This window comes from Jaculus jaculus, chromosome 2 (genome assembly GCF_020740685.1).
Source record: "Jaculus jaculus isolate mJacJac1 chromosome 2, mJacJac1.mat.Y.cur, whole genome shotgun sequence".
NCBI lineage: Eukaryota > Metazoa > Chordata > Mammalia > Rodentia > Dipodidae > Jaculus > Jaculus jaculus.
Window position 1 is genome coordinate 190,955,159 of NC_059103.1, and position 18,134 is coordinate 190,973,292.

General features: G+C 44.6%; 1 protein-coding gene across 1 annotated transcript in view; it reads right to left on the reverse strand.

Annotated features, from left to right (window-relative positions):
- Sntb1 (syntrophin beta 1) overlaps positions 1-18,134 on the reverse strand; it is a 294,480-nt gene that overhangs the window by 17,747 nt on the left and 258,599 nt on the right. The window contains exon 4 of the mRNA XM_004661364.2: positions 16,744-16,883. Coding sequence (XP_004661421.1) covers positions 16,744-16,883 — 140 coding nt within the window. The remainder of the gene's footprint in view (positions 1-16,743; positions 16,884-18,134) is intronic.

The following is an 18,134-nucleotide window of genomic DNA, read 5'->3' on the forward strand; positions in this document are numbered from 1 at the left end:
ATCCGATCTTGAAGAGTCACAGTAAAAGGAAGAGAGATCCTTTCTCTTATTCAAATTCCCACCATCTCTTTACTATAGGTTCATGCCCAGCTCTCAGGAAGCCCATCCTTCCTGCGAATGACCACCATAGAGTAGAAGCCCAGGTGGAGTGGGGGAGGGGGAGAATCATCCCTTCTCATTGGCGAAGACTGATCAATAAGGAGCTATTCATCCAGGTGGGGGAACGGCCTTCTGGAGAAGCAGCTCCAGGAAAAAAACTGTGATGAACAAAGACCAGTGGATTCCAGCACAAGGAAGCCCTCACCCCACATTTCTCAGAATATTTAGTTCATTTCTATGAAGACATTAGAAATAATAGGCTCCTTTTAATCTTTATTTGTTCCCCAACTAACTGATTTGTGAGCACCAGTGGTACCTCGGGGTGATACATGGACCTGTGAACATTTACCACAGCGCCCCTGAGGAAATGGAACAGGGCACTACGAACACACTATCACAGCCCCTCAGAGAGAGTCTAGGCCACAGGATGAGGTAAGACCTCTGCCCTGTCCCTTCCTTTCTGCTTCTACAAGCCACTACTATAGCAGGAGTGGTAGTTGCTAGGAAGAAAGAGAAGAAAAATAGTGGATTAATTCAACTTAGGAATTTGATTGGGTTATCTGAACCAAAATTGGAAAAGTGGACAAAACACCAAATAGAGTATGTTCCGTGACCATATTCCCAGATAAATAGTTCTGAAATGGGTTTTAAAAACTTATTTCTTTTTTTTGTGTTTTGAAGTAGGGTCTTGCACTAGCCCAGGTTAACCTGGAATTCATTATGTAGTCTCAGGCTGGCCTTGAAACTCATGGCGATCCTCCTTCCTATGCCTCTCAACTTGAGAAAAAGAAGATATATAGCTCATGGAAGGCGATACTGAATAATGTTTGAATGGTTGCCTGGCAGTTTCCTTTTCATTTCTGGGACAAAACACCCAGCCAGAAGTAGCTTATGGGAGGAAGGGGTTTATCTTAGCTGATAGCCCTGAAGTGAAGCTTCCTCACAGCAAGGAGAGGGGCAGGCAGCTGGGCGGTCCAGCTCCACGGCAGGGGTAAGGAAGACGAGGGACCGCGCTGGAACACCCAGTGGGGCTGGACCAATCACCCTAAGGGCCACCTCAGCGGCCTACCTCCTTTAGCAAGGCTCCACCTCACACGGGCTCCAGCACGAGAGGCTCAAGTATGAGGCTTAGTCAGAAACATATGAGGCTGTGGGAGATACTTTATAGTCAAACCACCACATGTTGAGTATTCAACACAATCCTTAGTGGCTACATTTAACAGTTTTATTCAGAAACAAAGGTTACTGATCTAGAAAAGGGGATTAGGACAATGGAAGAAAAGTTATAAGGGAGGGGGAAGAGAAAGGGTAGTGGAATGCATGTGCCACCAAAGCAGAAGGAGGGACTCTCTGAGGGAAGGAGAGGAATCAGCTGTAAGGAGGAGGGAGGCGCAGGGGAGAGTGGGAAGGGAGGAGGTAAATGAGAGCAAAAGTATAATGGCACATCTCTTTGAAGATACTACAACAAACCCCAGCACTTTGTATGCTCTGCTTAAAAAATTAATTAAAAATACGCAATGATGATTGTAGACAACTAATAAATGACTTCAGAAAAACATATGGACAAATCTTTTATCTTTGGTTTTTCGAGGTAGGGTCTCACTCTGGTCTAGGCTGACCTGGAATTAACTATGTAGTCTCAGGGTGGCCTCGAACTCTTGGCAGTCATCCTACCTCTAACTCCCAAGTGCTGGGATTAAAGGCATGTGCCACCATGCCCGGCACATGACAAATCTTTTAATAGTCATGATTGATGTAAGAGAAAGAACAGCTGGCAAAAAAACAAAACAAAACAAAGCTTTCTTTGTGACTTTATGGCCTACTTTCCCCGGGGATGGAGGCAGAGCTATGGCCTCAAACCTGTCCGTGATGTAGTTTTATATACAGCTGTGTCCGTGGTTTTTATGACGTAGGAGAGGAACGGGCATAGCATCAGTAGATGGTCCAAAACTGAGAAGAAAATGCCATAGGATGTAGATGTCAGCTAGTGACCACTCTAGCTAACACACAAGTGACTGAATACTGCCGAGGGAGATGCACACACTGGAAGTTGACTTGATGGTCAACTCAGTCCGAAGCTGCCGACAGCAGCATGAGCATGACCCTGAACTTCAAGACTAGATTGTATTTGCGAACCCGCTCCCACACACTGGTCTATGGTTTCGTCAAAGTCATCTCTGGATCCTGGCCCAACCAGGAAGAACCACACTGGAATGTATGACTTGCTTCTTGGAGCTCACATGAGGTAGGAACAATCAAAGAGTTTCCAAGATGGCTTTTAAGTCAAGTTCCTGCTCAGGTATGAAAGTTGGCAGCTCCTACGCCAAGAGATATTGAGGGAAACAAAGTTGTTGGGGGTGGCCAAGTGGAGCTCATAACCAGGCCCATTGCCATTTGATCTCCTCAGGGCTCAGGCACCTCCTGCTAATCCTAGGTCCCCACATATCATTAACAAGCCATTTCATTCCACGATTTTATGACCGCCACCTTTTAGAGCACTCCTGGGCAGGGTGGGCACCTGACCTCATCCTTTGGAGATTCTGTGGTCTTGAACACTAGCTGCCACACGGGAGATTGCTAACCAACATTGGATGAATAACTGTACACGTTCCAAAATGTTTCTAAAATTCACGTTTGGTTTTACACATCAAACATAAGTGTGTGCTTGCATGTGCATGCACACATATGAACACACACACACACACACACACACACACACACACATACACACATGCAAACGGATCTATTTTGAAATGCTTTTCACCCAGTGAAAAGGCTTCCTAATGGACTCTGTATCTGCAAACCACACTTGGGAACACATTACCATAGCCAGATTCCAAGAATTGAGTGCCAAGTAAATGTCAGCGAGCATTAAGATTTCAAAAGTCATCATTTGGACAATTGAAAAGGTAGGGCTGAAATCTTTCTGCCTGAGTTCTTCCCATTTTGCCAGGAACAACCTTTTTTTTACATTCCTCCCATGATTCTTTCCAAAGACATGTCCAGATCTGCAGTCTCAGGGGGCCCCTGAAATAGCTATTACTTATCTCCCAATTATTTTACATTTTAAGCTATTTGTGTATCCTTAAAAATATAACCATCTGTCTCTTATCTGTGTCAGGAACTGAACTACAACAGCTAAGAAAAAGTTGTCTCCCCAGAGAAGAGAACTTCTTTTTCCAGCTAGGAAAAAACACTGGCATCCTGGGACAGGCTTTCAGGCTTAATTGCCAAGTTTAATCTAAGCTCAAGGACATGGTTTGGTGCGAGATTATAAAATGCAGACATACCCATTCTCCTAGTTGGAAGCAAAGCCACAAACACCAATGAGGTTTTACATTTCTTATTAGGTAGAAGTGTGAATAAGCACTCAAATGAATAGGGCCATGTAATAGTGGAACATGGGGCCAAGAGTACGAAGCCCTAGCTAGGAGGAGGTGAGGTGAAATCCTAGCTCTGAAATCCTGGCAAGTTTCTGACACTCTCCTTGGCTCAGTTTCTTCAACTCCAAAGTAAGGATAAAAATCTTCCTGCCTCATTTTGTTGTGGTGATTAATCAAGGTGGTATGTCAATGCAGCATGCAGTTTTCGTTAGCAGGGACTATATTCTAATAGCAATCATTGTCCTTAGAACATAAATTTGATGCTGGCAGGAATTTTTATGTGATTCCTCCCTGCTGAATCCTTAGCACCTAGATCAGTACCAGGTGTATAGCAGGCTAACTAAATAAGTGAACGAAGAGCCAGAAAACACGAGCAGCACTGTATTGGAAGCTTGTGATTGGGCTCTGGGGAGATGGTTCAGGGGATAAATCACTAGCCATGCAAGCATGAGTACCTGAATTTGGATTTTTAGAATCATTTAAAATGGATGCTAATGCTTAAGCACCTGTAATCCCAGTGGATGTACAGCAATGAGCCAAGCATGCCTACATGGGGGGAAGGAGGCAGAGACAGGAGAATCTCCCGGCAACTCTCAGACTAGCCATGTGAACACAGCAGTGAATACTGCACTTTTGCTCTCACGCACATGAACATGCACACATCTAATAGATACACAAACAGTAAACCAAGTTTGTGATTACTGACGGATGTGTGATGCCTCTCACCCTCGGCCCCTTGAAGCAGTAATAGCTGATGCCAGTACAGCCCTGAAAATGTGACTTAGAGTAATAAAGAGGAAGTGGTTCGAGTAATAAAGAGGAAGTGGTTCATGAGAATTCTCAGTAGCATTCCGGGTTGTTCTTTGAGCCACCAGCATGTGGACTCGCAACTTGCTGGTGTGGAGGTACGTTACAAGTCCACGGTATTTTCAGAGGAGTGCAAATCACAACAGTTTTCCATTCACTGACTGGGATCCCATCTGTGGTGGTTTGAATAGATGGCCCCCAATATATTCAGTTGTTTATAGTTTGCATCTGCAGCCACCTGGCTGGAGGCAGTGTCAGTGGGTGGATCTTAAGGTGTGGTGGTTGGTTTCAGATTTCAATCTAAAGATATGCAAAGTGCGCCTAGCTGGAGTTTTTGAAGTGTGCTGTGCTGTGTGGCTTTTGGCTTTTTGGCTTGTGCTTCTCTCTCTGCTTGGACCTGTGAAGGCAGGCCAGCGTCTTCTGCTATTATAGAACTTCCCCTGGATCTGTAAGCTTCAATAAATATCCCTTCCTCCATCACTGTGTCTGGTCTGAAAGTTCATCTCAGTGAACCTGAAGCTGTCTGCTACACCATCCAAAGAGACAGACAGGAAAATAATACCTAAGCCAGGTTTCTTTTTTTTTTTTCTTTAAAGGATGCCTTAAAATTCCTTCACGTACTCTAAGTGGTAGATTCCATAAGGATCAGATAAGCTTCATGAGTCCTTCAAGAGGAACAGGACAATTATTTCTCACTCTATCCCCAGTAGATGTACTGGGCTGCATATTGTTTCTGGGTCCTCAGATAAGGCTCCTAGCCTGGCTGCCTTTTGAGACCAACAAAAAAGCAAACATACAAGGAAAAATCTGTCTCAGAAGGAATGCTTACATACTAGCTTAATTCTGGATAGGTGTTAGATAATGCTGTATAAAATGTTCCACACACAAACATTATTATTAATATCCTTAATTAAGGCAACAACAGTTGCAGCACACAGATTCAGCCAAATTAGGAAAATTACATATTAGGTAACTGGGTTGCTAAGCAATATTACATCCTCATTTTACTTAATTGCTGTAATTAGCATCTCCCAACAGATGCCACGATGCAAGCCAGTGTGAGAGAGAAACAGAGAGAGAGAGAGAGAGAGAGAGAGATGGAACGATTGAGAGGAGAGAGAAGAAGAAAGAATGGAAAAAAGGTATAGAAGAAGGAAGGAAGGAAGGAAGAGAGAAAGGACGGAAAGGCAGAAAAGCCACTAGTTTGATCCCTTAAGTGTTCTCATAATGTCAAATACTTTTACCTAGTGACCACCCCAAGGAAGTCCAGCAGTCCATAGACACTAGGAAAAATGACAAGGGGGAAAAAAAAAATCAACAAGGGCTAAACAGATGGCTTAGCGGTTAAGCACTTGCCTGTCAGGCCTAAAGACCCTGGTTTGAGGCTCGATTCCCCAGGACCCATGTTAGCCTCTGGAGTTCCTTTGTAGTGGCTGGAGGCCCTGGTGTGCCCATTCTCTATCTATCTATCTGCCTCTTTTTCTCTGTCAGTCGCTCTCAAATAAATAAATAAATAAACCAAAAAATAATCAACAAGTACTAAACTCTTAGGTGGGAGGGGCTACCAGGAGCTGTCCCTCCCCACCAGCCAGGAAAAACTGGTCAATTGCTGCTGTTTTCCATTCTAAATTTCTTACATTTGAATATGGTCAAACTCAGTCAAGTCTCCATCTTTCAGAAAGTCCATACACTGAAGGGCCATGACTGTCAACCAAGACTTCACACAATACTGGAGGAAGCCAACAAAACAGAGCCCTTTCTTGGCTGTTGAGTGGTGTTCATCAGATGCTCATGAGAGATTGCCCTTCATTCTTTCACCCTTGGTCTCATGACCTTTCACAGTCAGCTTTCAGCAGTGGTAAGAGGGGGAATGGTGATGTCACCATGTGCAAGGTTTCATGGATGGATCAGCCTCTGCAGTGCTGCCCTGAAGCAGGTACTTTGGGGCTTCACTTAAACAAGGGATCCATGCTAGTGAACCAGCTGCCTAGGTGCTCATATTTAGAGTCCAAAATTCATAGCTATATCCACCTGCCTACAGAGATCATACTCTTCGATCACTGCAGAAAAGGCGGACAATTCCAATGCATCAGAGACAGACAGAGATGGACATGGAAAGAAGATAGTACAACGATGACTTTGGGTCACCCATGGGTTTAATGTGTCTGGTTTGCTCATCACCATGGCTAACAAGACCTATAACCTAATAGATGTGCTCAGTTCATAATGGTTCAAAGTCTGGGGAATTTTCCCTCCGAAGTTGGCTATCATATTACTCGGCAGTGTTGGAGCTATAACTTTTAAATTCAGTTCTCGCAGCTTTTGTCTCTTACATATTCTTGTCCTGTGCTTTCATCAATTCTGCATATGCCACAGTGTGTACAGAATACACATTCCAGAGAGATTTTTGAGAACGTCTCCATGGAAGGCAGTGCCAATCAAAAGCAGACCTGTTTGGCTGGGAAAACGAAGGCCGAGTAAGTAAGCTGAACGGTCAGCCCTCACCGTACGCCACTTTTCTCTCCCTCACATTTGCTTCATAAAAATTCTTCTCCTGGGCCTGGGGAGATGGTTCAACAGGTAGCAATGGTTTCTGCCCAAGCACGAGGGCCTAAGAAGACTTGGTTCATTCTGAGTTAGAGTTCCTAAGAGCCAATTAAATACTTGGGCAAGTTCATACACACCTGGAACTCCAATCTTTTCAGGGAGTGGAGACCAGAGAAAGGCTGGGGTTCGCTGGCCAGCCAGTCTTACTGCAAAATGGCAGCTCTGGGTTCAGTGAGAAATTCTGTTTTATGAAAACGTGCACTTGAGAAGCAGAGAAGAACAACTGATGTTCTCCTCCAATCTCTGCACACATATACATAGACATGTATACTACATATATACAACATAACACTACACATATTACACACACACACACACACACACACACACACACATCTCCTTTCAGACCCTACTATAATGTTAGGTATCAAGAGGAACCTGTTAAAGGTTTCTTCAACTGAACTGAACTGAACTGAGCATGCATGCCCAAGGAGGAAGCCACCCACATGGCAACATTGCAAGTGGCATTCTGAGCCAGCTTTGGGTATGAATCTCCCCACCACCTTCCTACATTGCCCAGCCCCTACCAACCAACCAATAACTCTTCTTAACCTCATTCCTTATATCTCAAAGACTTTTAAGATAAAATGCAATGTTTGCTCTGGAGTAGAACAGGTAAAACTGCTTTCACTCATTCACATTTTCATTTGTCGTTTTCTTGATGCAAAACAACTGCAGGTATTTACTGAGCAGTCACTTGTGTCTCGTTCTTATGCTTAACACTTACATGTACCACGTCAATCAGACCAAGCAAGTGTGGGAAGTAGAAGGTAATATCATTCCTTCATAGATGAAGATGCTGGGAATCTGAGAGTGTAATTTCTGCAAGATCCTATTGTAAGTGAGGTCTCAGAGCTCATCTGACTCCTGGTTTGTCCAATCCCGAAGTTCATGGTATCCCAGGGGCAGTGATACAAGCCTGTAATTGGGCGGCTTGAATCATGAGTTGGAGTAGTGAGTTCCAGGCCTTCCTAGGCTCCATGTCTCAACAAAAAAACAAGATATAAGCAAACAATCTCCCAAAGCCCATGGATCTCCCCACTTTGCTTATCTCTTACCCCCAACCACAAGGAACTGATGGATTATTAGTCAAAGGACAGAGGAAGCACCCAGAAAGCACCACACTCCAAAGGGATGGCTGGGTGGAGGTACACCACACTTAGTAATCTGACGGGGGAACACACAGCCTATATCCTTGGACACACAGATCCTTTTGTGCCACCCTAGGGAATATCCTCATGGAATATGCCCACATTCCCAAAGTGTGGGATGCCTTCTAGCTTTAGTGTGAAAACCACAGTCTAATTATAACTTAATGTTTGACAGGCGGAATTGTCCACGCTTCCTCAAGGGAAAGAGCTTCTAAAACTTTGAAGGCTACCCTGAGGCCCATGACTACTTTTAGCATTCAGAAACAGCTTAGTTCCTAAGGCACCAAAGTCTACGCAGCATATTTGGCACCCAGTGCTGGCTGGTCAGTGTTCCCAGTTTCCAGGTGGCATGAGAGTAGACAGGTGGACACCCATCTTTTCTCTCTCCTGAGTACCCATATCCTTCTGTCAGGCCCGCAGGGCAGCAAACTGGGTTCGCAGCAATGGTTCTCCCTTTACAAGTTCTGTGTTTCCAGCCAGTGGGACTGGGTATGCAGAATTTCTGGGTTAAACGTCCTCCAGAATTCCAGAAATACTGTGACCTTTATCTCCACTCTCTGTAGACCCATCTAAGTTACCAATAACGACAGAAGCCGAGCACTCCTACTCCGTATGGGCAAGTGTCCCTTTTGTTAATATTCAGCAATATCAAATAAACTTTGGCTAAGCAAAATATATTTTCCCAAGGACTCATAAAAAGCTGAAGGGTGAGAAGAGCTAAAATTACAGCATGTTTGCAAACTTCCTGAGTGCACCATTATAAATTGGAAAGTCCATGCACAAAGGAACCAGAAATTTGTCAGTAGGAGAGATGAACGCTCGTAAACTTCTCTGCATGGTGTTCAACACCAAGAACATGTTGTGAGTATTTGTGGTACCACTGCTATGAAACACAATCAAATTTCCATCTTCTAGAAAAATATAAATTAGATGTGCCTGGGCCCTAAAAAAGCAAACAAATAAATCAACTATGAAGTATCTATGGAGTAACTCAATTGAAAAGAAACCTGTTTTCTACTGGCTATCATCCCAGCCCCTTTGTCTTTGTATGAAGGCAGACACCGTCTTTTGACGTTCTGAACTTATCTCCCTGGTACTGCGAAGGGAAAGAAAAGGAGCTGACAGTGCTTTGGTCTGGCTTTGGGCCACATGTTACACTAAATAAGGCTATGGCTATCTGTATTTTATTATTTGAGCCACCCCAAATTCATGTGTAATAGCCCTCACTCCCAATGTGACTCTGTTCTGAGATAGGATCTCTAAGGAGCTGGCTGAGGAAAATATGGCCATAAGGAGTGGTTCCAACACCACAGAATTTGTGCCCTTATACAAAGTGACTCTAGATATGGCACTCTTCAGACATGCACAAAGAGGAGGTGGTGGGAGGTGGTGTGAGAGACGGAGTGCAGCTGTCTAGAAATGAAGAAGAAAAGGTTCCTTGCCACAAGTGGATCACACTGGCACCCTATTTGTGGCCTTCCAGCCTCTACAGTTAGAGGAGAAGTGTCTGTGGTTTAATTATGTCAGTGTAAATGTAGGCTGAGCAACCCTAATGTAAAAATCTAACAGCAAAACATCCCGAGGGCTGGAGAGATGGCTTAGTGGTTACGGCGCTTACCTATGAAGCCTAAATACCCATGTATTTAGGTCCCACGTAAGCCAGACACACAGGGTGATTCAATAGGTGCAAGGTCACACGTGTGCACAAGGTAGCGCACACATCTGGAGTTCAACTGCAGTGGCTGGAGTTCCTGGCATGCCAATTGTGTCTGTTTCCCTCTCTCGCTCTCACTGTTTCACATGCAAAAAGTCCAGTCTGTTGGGCTTGCCTCAAAAAAGTAAAACATTCTGAGTTCTGACACGCACCACAGAGAAAATGACACATCACCATCAAAGATCATGCACAAACTTATCAAAAATATTGTATGAAGGCCTTTTAGACTGTGTGTATAACATAGGTGGATTTCTTGTTTAAGGTCGGGTCCTCTCACACCTCATTGAGTATATGCACACGTTCTGAAATCTAAGAAAAATCCAAAACATGAAAGACCCCCTAGTCCCAAGAGTTTCAGGTAAGGAACACTCAACATGTATTTGCTTTGACTCATGAATACATTTAGTCTTCATAATCACATAATTTCACTAATGTGGTGGGACACTATGTAGCCATAAACATGGAGCCAAGAAGGAGTTCAAGATCCTACTAGGAGAGTCCTCCCTAAGTCCATATTACTTGAAAAGGCAGGGCACAGCTGGGAGTGGTGGCGCATGCCTTTAATCCCAGCACTCAGGAGGCAGAGGTAGGAGGATCACTGTGAGTTCGAGGCCACCCTGAGGCTATATAGTGAATTCCAGGTCAGCCTGAGCTCAAGTGAGACCCTACCTTGAAAAACCAAAAAGAAAAGGCAGGGCAGGAAGACACCACAATGGAGAGGTTGCTGGTCACTCTGAGGACTTGGAGAAAGGGCAGCCTTTGAACTGACTCGTCAGTGGTCACGTGAGCTTGAAGGTATAACCCTGTATCTGAGTGTTACTGGGAAAGCCGGAGACAGTTCCTCATGGCAGAGTTCCCCTACTTGGAAGCAGGAAAACAGAAGGGGAGAGGCTTCTAAATCAGTGTGGTTCCCAAGTGGTAGCTTGCATCAGAAATACCTGTAGGGCTTCTTGTGGGGGGCAGTACTCTCAGTACCCTGAGTGTTTCTAACTAAATTTTTCTTGAACTAAAAGTTCAATTAACAAAATGCCAGGTGATATTTACGCAGCTGGGCTAGGGACCATTCTTTGGGAATCACTTGCAGCCATTGATTAGCACTTTCATTCCTGATACCTTCCACAACTCTGCTGATTGAAACATCCATCCCCTTCTTTCATTGTTAGAGATGTAGGACGTGAGGATGTTGAAAGGAAAGATCTGTAGGATAAGCTCAAAATTCTTCAAACCACTAAAAATGTAAGCATAAGGACATGCTCTAGGAAAGATTCGCAGAACCGTGTATAAGAATCCATCTTTTACTAGTGCATAAGTGTGTCGTTTACTTCTTGGTACCTCCACTTACCTATCTGCGAAATAGGAATAAAATCTGAACTCCATAGGGTTGTGGGAGTTAAGTGTGGTGACTTGTGAGTACATTAGCCTGACACTTACCAAAAACACACATGCCTGACTCCTGATTCTACCTACGAGACAGTCTCCAAAGTAGGGACCTGAGAACCTACCGCTTAGTAACCAGTGGGTGATTGTGAAATTGGGCAAGTTTTTCAAACCCTAATAGAATCCATCTCACAACTTTCTTGATAATGCCACCCAAGACAACAATTGTTAGACAATCTATAATTAAAAATTTAGGGGACTGGAGAGATTACTCAGCAATTAGGGCGCTTGCCAGCAAAGCCTAACAATCTGGATTCAGTTTCCCAACACCCACATAAAACCAGATGCACGTTGTGGCACATGCACGTGGGAGTCTGTCTGCAGTAGCTGGAAGGATCTGGCGTGCCCATTCTCTCATAAAGATAAAAAAAAAATAGGGCTGGAGAGATGGCTTAGCGGTTAAGCGCTTGCCTGTGAAGCCTAAGGACCCCGGTTCGAGGCTCGGTTCCCCAGGTCCCACGTTAGCCAGATGCACAAGGGGGCGCACGCATCTGGAGTTCGTTTGCAGAGGCTGGAAGCCCTGGCGCACCCATTCTCTCTCTTTCCCTCTATGTGTCTTTCTCTCTATGTCTGTCGCTCTCAAATAAATAAAAAAAATAAAAAAAAAATGAACCAAAAAAAAAAAAAATAAAGACATGGTCCTATCTCCATAAATAAAAATGAATTAAGGGCTGGAGAGATGGCTTAGCAGTTAAGCGCTTGCTTGTAAAGCCTAAGGACTCCAGTTTGAGACTCGATTCCTCAGGACCCACGTTAGCCAGATGCACAAGGGAGCACCTGCGTCTGGAGTTTGTTTGCAGTAGCTGGAAGCCCTGGCGCGCCCATTCTCTCTCTCCCCCTCCCTCCTTCTCTCTGTCTGTCACTCTCGAATAAATAAATAAAAATAAGCAAAAATAATTAAAAAATGAATTAAGCCATACATTTAAGATTTGTATATATTACTACTTGCAAAGTCGACCTCAACAGAAAAAAATTTTAAATCCATTTTTTTTTAAAAAAACATGTACTACCTGTGTAGAAATATACCAAGACAAATCATGCTACTAGGCAAGGTATATGCCAAAATTCTCCTATAAAAAACACAGTGCCCTGGGCTGGAGAGATGGCTTAGCGGTTAAGCACTTGCCTGTGAAGCCTAAGGACCCCGGTTCGAGGCTCGGTTCCCCAGGTCCCACGTTAGCCAGATGCACAAGGGGGCGCACGCGTCTGGAGTTCGTTTGCAGAGGCTGGAAGCCCTGGCGCGCCCATTCTCTCTCTCTCCCTCTATCTGTCTTTCTCTCTGTGTCTATCGCTCTTAAAAATAAAATTAAAAAAAAAAAAGAGTGGCATTAAAAAAAAAAAAAGAACTTGTTCAGCAAGTACTTTAAAAAAAACAACAACACAGTGCCCTATGTGACAATGTGGAACAGATAGGAGGTTTTAAGTTTTGGATGTGAAATACCCCCCATAGGCTTGTTGGTTTGAATACTTGGACCACAGCTGGTGGTCGTATTTTCGAAGGCGAAGGAGGAAGTGGCTTGTATTGCCCTGCCATTCTTGCTGTTTGCACTCTGCTTCCTGACTGGAGATGCACTCCGACCAGCCACCACACACTCTTGGAGCCACGCCTTCCCTGTCATGGTGTACCTCGTGGTGGTTTGAATTGGGTGCCCTCCATTTACCCATGTGTATGGAATGCATGCTTTCCAGCTGATGACGATCGGGAAGTGGGGCCTTACTGAAGGAGGTGTGCTGCCAGGGGTGAACCTTGATGGCTGATTAGCCCTAGCTTGCCTGTGTTAGTTGGCTCACTCTCCTGCTGCTCTTTGCCATCTGCTGGAGCAGAGGTGATGTCCGGCCTCTGCTCATACTATCTTTTCCCTTGCCATCACCTCCCAGCTGTAAGTCAAAAATAAATCCTTTACTCCCACAAGCTGCTCTTGGTCGGGGATTTGTCCGAGCAATGCGAAGGTAACTACGACAAACCCCTGGAACTGTGAGCTGAGCTAAACTCCTCCTTCTTCAGGTTCCTTCTTGTCAGGTATTCCAGAGGCAAGAAAGTAGTGAATACAGGTAAACTTGAGTCACTTGATGAACTTAAACAGAGGTTTGGGAATCAGCCCATGGAAATGCAGGGGTTACCCCTACAATGTAAGGACCCTGTTTTTCTTCAGTTTCCCCTGTACCACTTCCAGAAGAGATCCTTCTGTCAGAAACCCACAGCTTTATCCTAGCCTCCCATCTCCAGGAGACAGCCTTGGGTACAAGACGAGAACAGCTTAGAGCTGGTGGAAAACCTGCCTCCCATCACAACTCATCGAGGAACCCAACCTGGAGCTGCAAAAGGTGACCCCTCCTTACCTATGGAAGGGAGTAACCATGAGTGTAACTCTCTTTCACTACTCATCTCTCCTCTGAATTTCTTAGTCTCTGCTTTGCTATGTTCCCTCTTGTTCTTCCTTGAGCCTCACCATTTGCCCTCTTAACTTCCTTCCGCCGGAAAGCACATGGAAGACGCCACGTGTGCTCTTTCTAAGCCTCCCTACACAGACACCTAAGTTCCACCCTCCACGTGCCTAGCTCTACCTTAGTCTTCCCTTGAAACCTTCAGTTTCCTCTTACCTTCTTTATGTTTGTGGCTTTACTTCAGTTTCTTTTCCCCCCAACTTCAATTTTTTTCTTAAAGGAACATTATAAACTATGTAGTGTTTGCACATCAGAGCATGCTTCCTAAACCCACTATTCGTGATTTCCCCTTAAATAAACTCCACGATTTGTAATTTCCTTCTAAATAAACTTAATAATTTATAATTAAAAAAACTATTTTTAAAAATTAAAATATTTTACCAAAGCACATTGTCCCAATGGCTTTGGGAACAATAACATCCCACTGAGTGTATTTAACAGATGAGGGCTCTGAAAGAGGAAGTGAGATTGATTAGCCAGGGGTGGGGTGGGGTGAGTACTGTTTTGGTGGGAGAAAGACTTGGATGACATTTCCCAGCTCGTAGATTTCCAGGCTGCTGCTCAGGAGCAAGGCACCAGATCTCTGCTAGCTGGAGGGGATGAAGTGAGAACGAATACTCGGGGCACTTAAATGGTGTGGACATCCTCTGCTTCACAACTGCCAGCTGGGTGTGGAGTAGAAATGGTGGGCCTAATTTTATTATTGCTTGTGGGTAAGGCTGACACACGTATACAAGGAGTTTCATTCTGAAGCTCAGTGGTTAGGCTGGGTTATTTGCAGGGGGCGGTGGGTTGATGAAACATGAACCAACACTGGCGGCAGTCTTTAAAGTCTTTAAGGCTTAGTGGAAAACACCACTTTAATTTTTTTGTTATGAGAGAGAGGGAATTGGTGTGTCATGGCTTCTAGCCACTGCAATCAAGCTCCAGACACATGTGCCATTTTGTGCCCGTGTGTGACCTTGCATGCTTGAGTCACCTCGTGTGTCTGGCTTACATGGGATCTGGAGAGTCGAACCTAGGTCCTTATGCTTTGCAGACAAGCGCCTGAACTACTAAGTCATCTCTTCAGCCCAAGAGCACTTTTCTTAAAACGCTGCATCTTCTATTCTAACTGACCACCATTACCTACTTGAAGAGGTTTTCCATCCCCGTCTCTATGTCAATGTCAGATGCAGGCTTATAGTTTGAGGTTTCTGTGTGTGTCATTCACAATTGAGACCTACCTTCCTGTTGGCTATGAGCCTATACCAGATATTTCCAGTCACACAGCTGAGGTTCTTCAGATCCCACTCACTGTTCCAGCACTCATCCCTCCCTCGAGGACTTTGCTTTTATCTATCCTCCAGGGCTACACTGGCCAGTAGAACGTTTGGAAATGGTGGGAATGTTCTGGATTGGTATTGTTCATCATGGTGGCCACTACCTATGTATGGCTATTGAGCCCTTGAAATGTGGTCAGTAAGAAAGAGAAAGTACACTTTGAGTTTATTTACATTTAACTCACTTTCGTAGGCACATGTGGCCAGTGGCTGACAAGCTTGAGTGTTGTGGAGCTCAACTATTGAGCTCCCTTTGGGGTCACAGAAGCAGTGCACCCTTCCTTGCTGTACCCCCTGTCTTGTCTTCCTCTCCTCCCTCTCGTGGTCCCCACTGGGAGCACCTGCTCAATATCTCCCCTTCTCCTCTCCCCTTGTTCACCTCTTGTAGAGCAGACCTGAACAGCGCCCTTCCCGCAGATCTTCTAAGACCCTGAAGTCCTACTGCAAAATATGGTGAGATGACCAAACAAGCTGAGCAGATGAGGGATAATTATCTCTTCCTGTAGCTCAGGGCTTTCTTTGCTCACAGAAATTTGCTTTTATTTACTTATTTTTTTCTGAAGAGCCAGATGACTGTTTGGCTTCAGTGGTTATCCTGGGGCCTTTGTCATTTTAAACCAAAAGGAAAAATATGTTCCCTGATCATACTAGGAGAGAGTAAAAGTATAATTCCAAGGAACTGGCAGAAAAGAGGAGCTGGAAAGTATTGGCTGAATGGTGCAAAGTTTCAGTTTTGCAAACTAAATAGCGCAGGAGCAACTTGTTGGAGGTGATGAATATGCAATATGGTGTTGATTGTGGTGATGGGTTTGGGTTATACCTTTATCTCTGAGTTCATCCAATTATATACATTGGTATGTGTGGTGGCTTGACTCGGATGTCCCCCATAAACTTAGGTATTCTGAATGCTAGTCTCCCCAGCTGATGGCAATTGGAAATTAAAGTCTTCTGGAGGCAGTGTATTGTTGGGGGTGGGCTTTATGGATGTTATAGCTAGTTTCCCCAAGCCAGTGTTTGGCACACTCTCTTGTTGCTATTGTCCACCTTATGTTGGCCAGGGGGTGATGTCCACCCTCTGCTCATGTCATTGTTTTCCCTGCCACCATGGAGCTTCCCCTCGAGCCTGTAAGCCAAGGTAAACCTCTTCTTCCCACAAGCTGCTCTTGGTTGGGTGACTTTTACCAGCAATGCGGATCTGACTGCCACAGTACACACAGCTTTTTGCGTGCCTGTGAGAGCTCAGTGAAGTATGTCGAGAAGTGAAGCAACATTTCACACAAAGAGTGGGTGTGCGCTGAAGATCTAACAGCAAGAGCCTGGTGGTCACACCTCCACAGAGAACCGCATGTCTGAGGAAGACGCTGTTCAACAATTTCTTGTATAGAGTACCACTTCAAGATTAGGGGGGCATTTACACATGATATCTGTTGTGCCACTGAGTTAAAACCCTTGCTTGATGATTTCACTGGGATACCAAGACCACAAACGCATGTGCGTAGATGATTTCTAATGATATGGAATGGAGAGACTAGGACGCCACTAATGTGTCATGATTCATTGATCATAGATGAGCATTTTTTTTTGTCTTCACCTTGCCTCGTGTTTAGCTATGAATAATAACAATTTCTCTGGCTAAATATGTATGGCTTTATTCTTAAATAGTTCTCAGACCCTACTGTACCTGTAGACAATCATATGATGTTCTGAAATAAATATGATCAATTACAATAGTCTCTAATGCACAAGTGCAGCATGCCCAAACACAAGGCCAGGGCTACCTGGTGGCAAGAAGAGGGTATGAGTGGACCGGGCTGAACCAGGCTTCCTTCCTCCGCGGCATGCTGTCGTAGATCAAGAGGTCTTTCTCAGTCAGAACCACCAGGGCTGGTTTCCATTGTTTCTCACTCTCCCCTGGCACCTGAAACGGAAAGCAGAGAACTGTGAACCAACAGCTGGAGGACAAGGTGAGAGGAAGACAGGACATTGGCACCCTCCCCGTCAGAGGAGTCTTCCAAACAAGTGCTTTTTGGTTCAAGCTGCACAGTCACAGTATTAAGAAAGAACCCATCGTGATTCCTGATCTTTGAAAATATCTGATGTCTCAAGGGCCCTGGTATGTACCGTCAGCACAGCCAAGAAGCAGCCCAGCTGTCGCACATCTGTCACTGGTTCTCACCTGTCAGTCAGCATTGAATCTTTCTTCCACAGTGAGAGTCAAAATGCTTGGGGGAATCGGCACTTCCAGCTTTCGTTCTGCCCGAGTGCATTTATTAAGAAAAGTTTTGAACCAGTACACAGTGGCACTGAAAAATAGACTACAGAGGCAAGTGTCTTCCCAGACAGGTGTGAGGTAGCACAGCCTCCTCAGTCCTTTGTCCTGAAATTGCTTCTGTGATTCAGGCAAAATTTCAAACACCTTCTCTTGTTCTGTTGATGACTCAGCTCTATTCCATGGGGAAAAGCCCAGATGACTGAGCGGGGGTTTTGCGAAGCCCCGAGCATCAGAGGACCAGATACACTTTGGCGTCCATTCCAACTCTGAGGATTTGTGTAGATGAGACACTTTTCACGATTGTGTTGATCCTCCCAAACTCCCTGAACATTCTTCTACCTAAGAAAATGTTTTTTCAATTTGAATACTGGCCCCCCAGATTAAGTGTTAAATTCGACTTGGAAAAACTCAGTGATACTCAAGATAGGGGCCAAAAGCATGAGTGCTCTTGTAGCATCTCCAATACCCATGAGTTTGCTGGGAGCTACAGAAGCCCACCAAGGTGTGCATTGCAACAGGGTATACATACGCTTCATGTGCTCCTTACAGATTAAGACACACAGTTAGAGATGATATCAGATGAGGTCAACATCACTTTTAACACAAGTAACCAAACCCATGGAGATAACCTTCTCATAACTCAAGATCTATTCAGAATTAAAATAAACCTGGCAAGAAGCCAAACACATAATAAAACTAATATCTTCCCTCTCTATTCTTGACATTACTGTACCTCTTTTTTATTTCTATCATTATTTTATTGAGTTATTTAAGAGAAAGAGAGAGGGGCAGACAGAAAGATAGACAGAGAGATGGAGAGAGAAAGAGACAGACAGAGAGAGAGAGAGAGAGAGAGAGAGAGAGAGAGAGAGTGAGTTTGGGAGTGCCAGGGTCTCC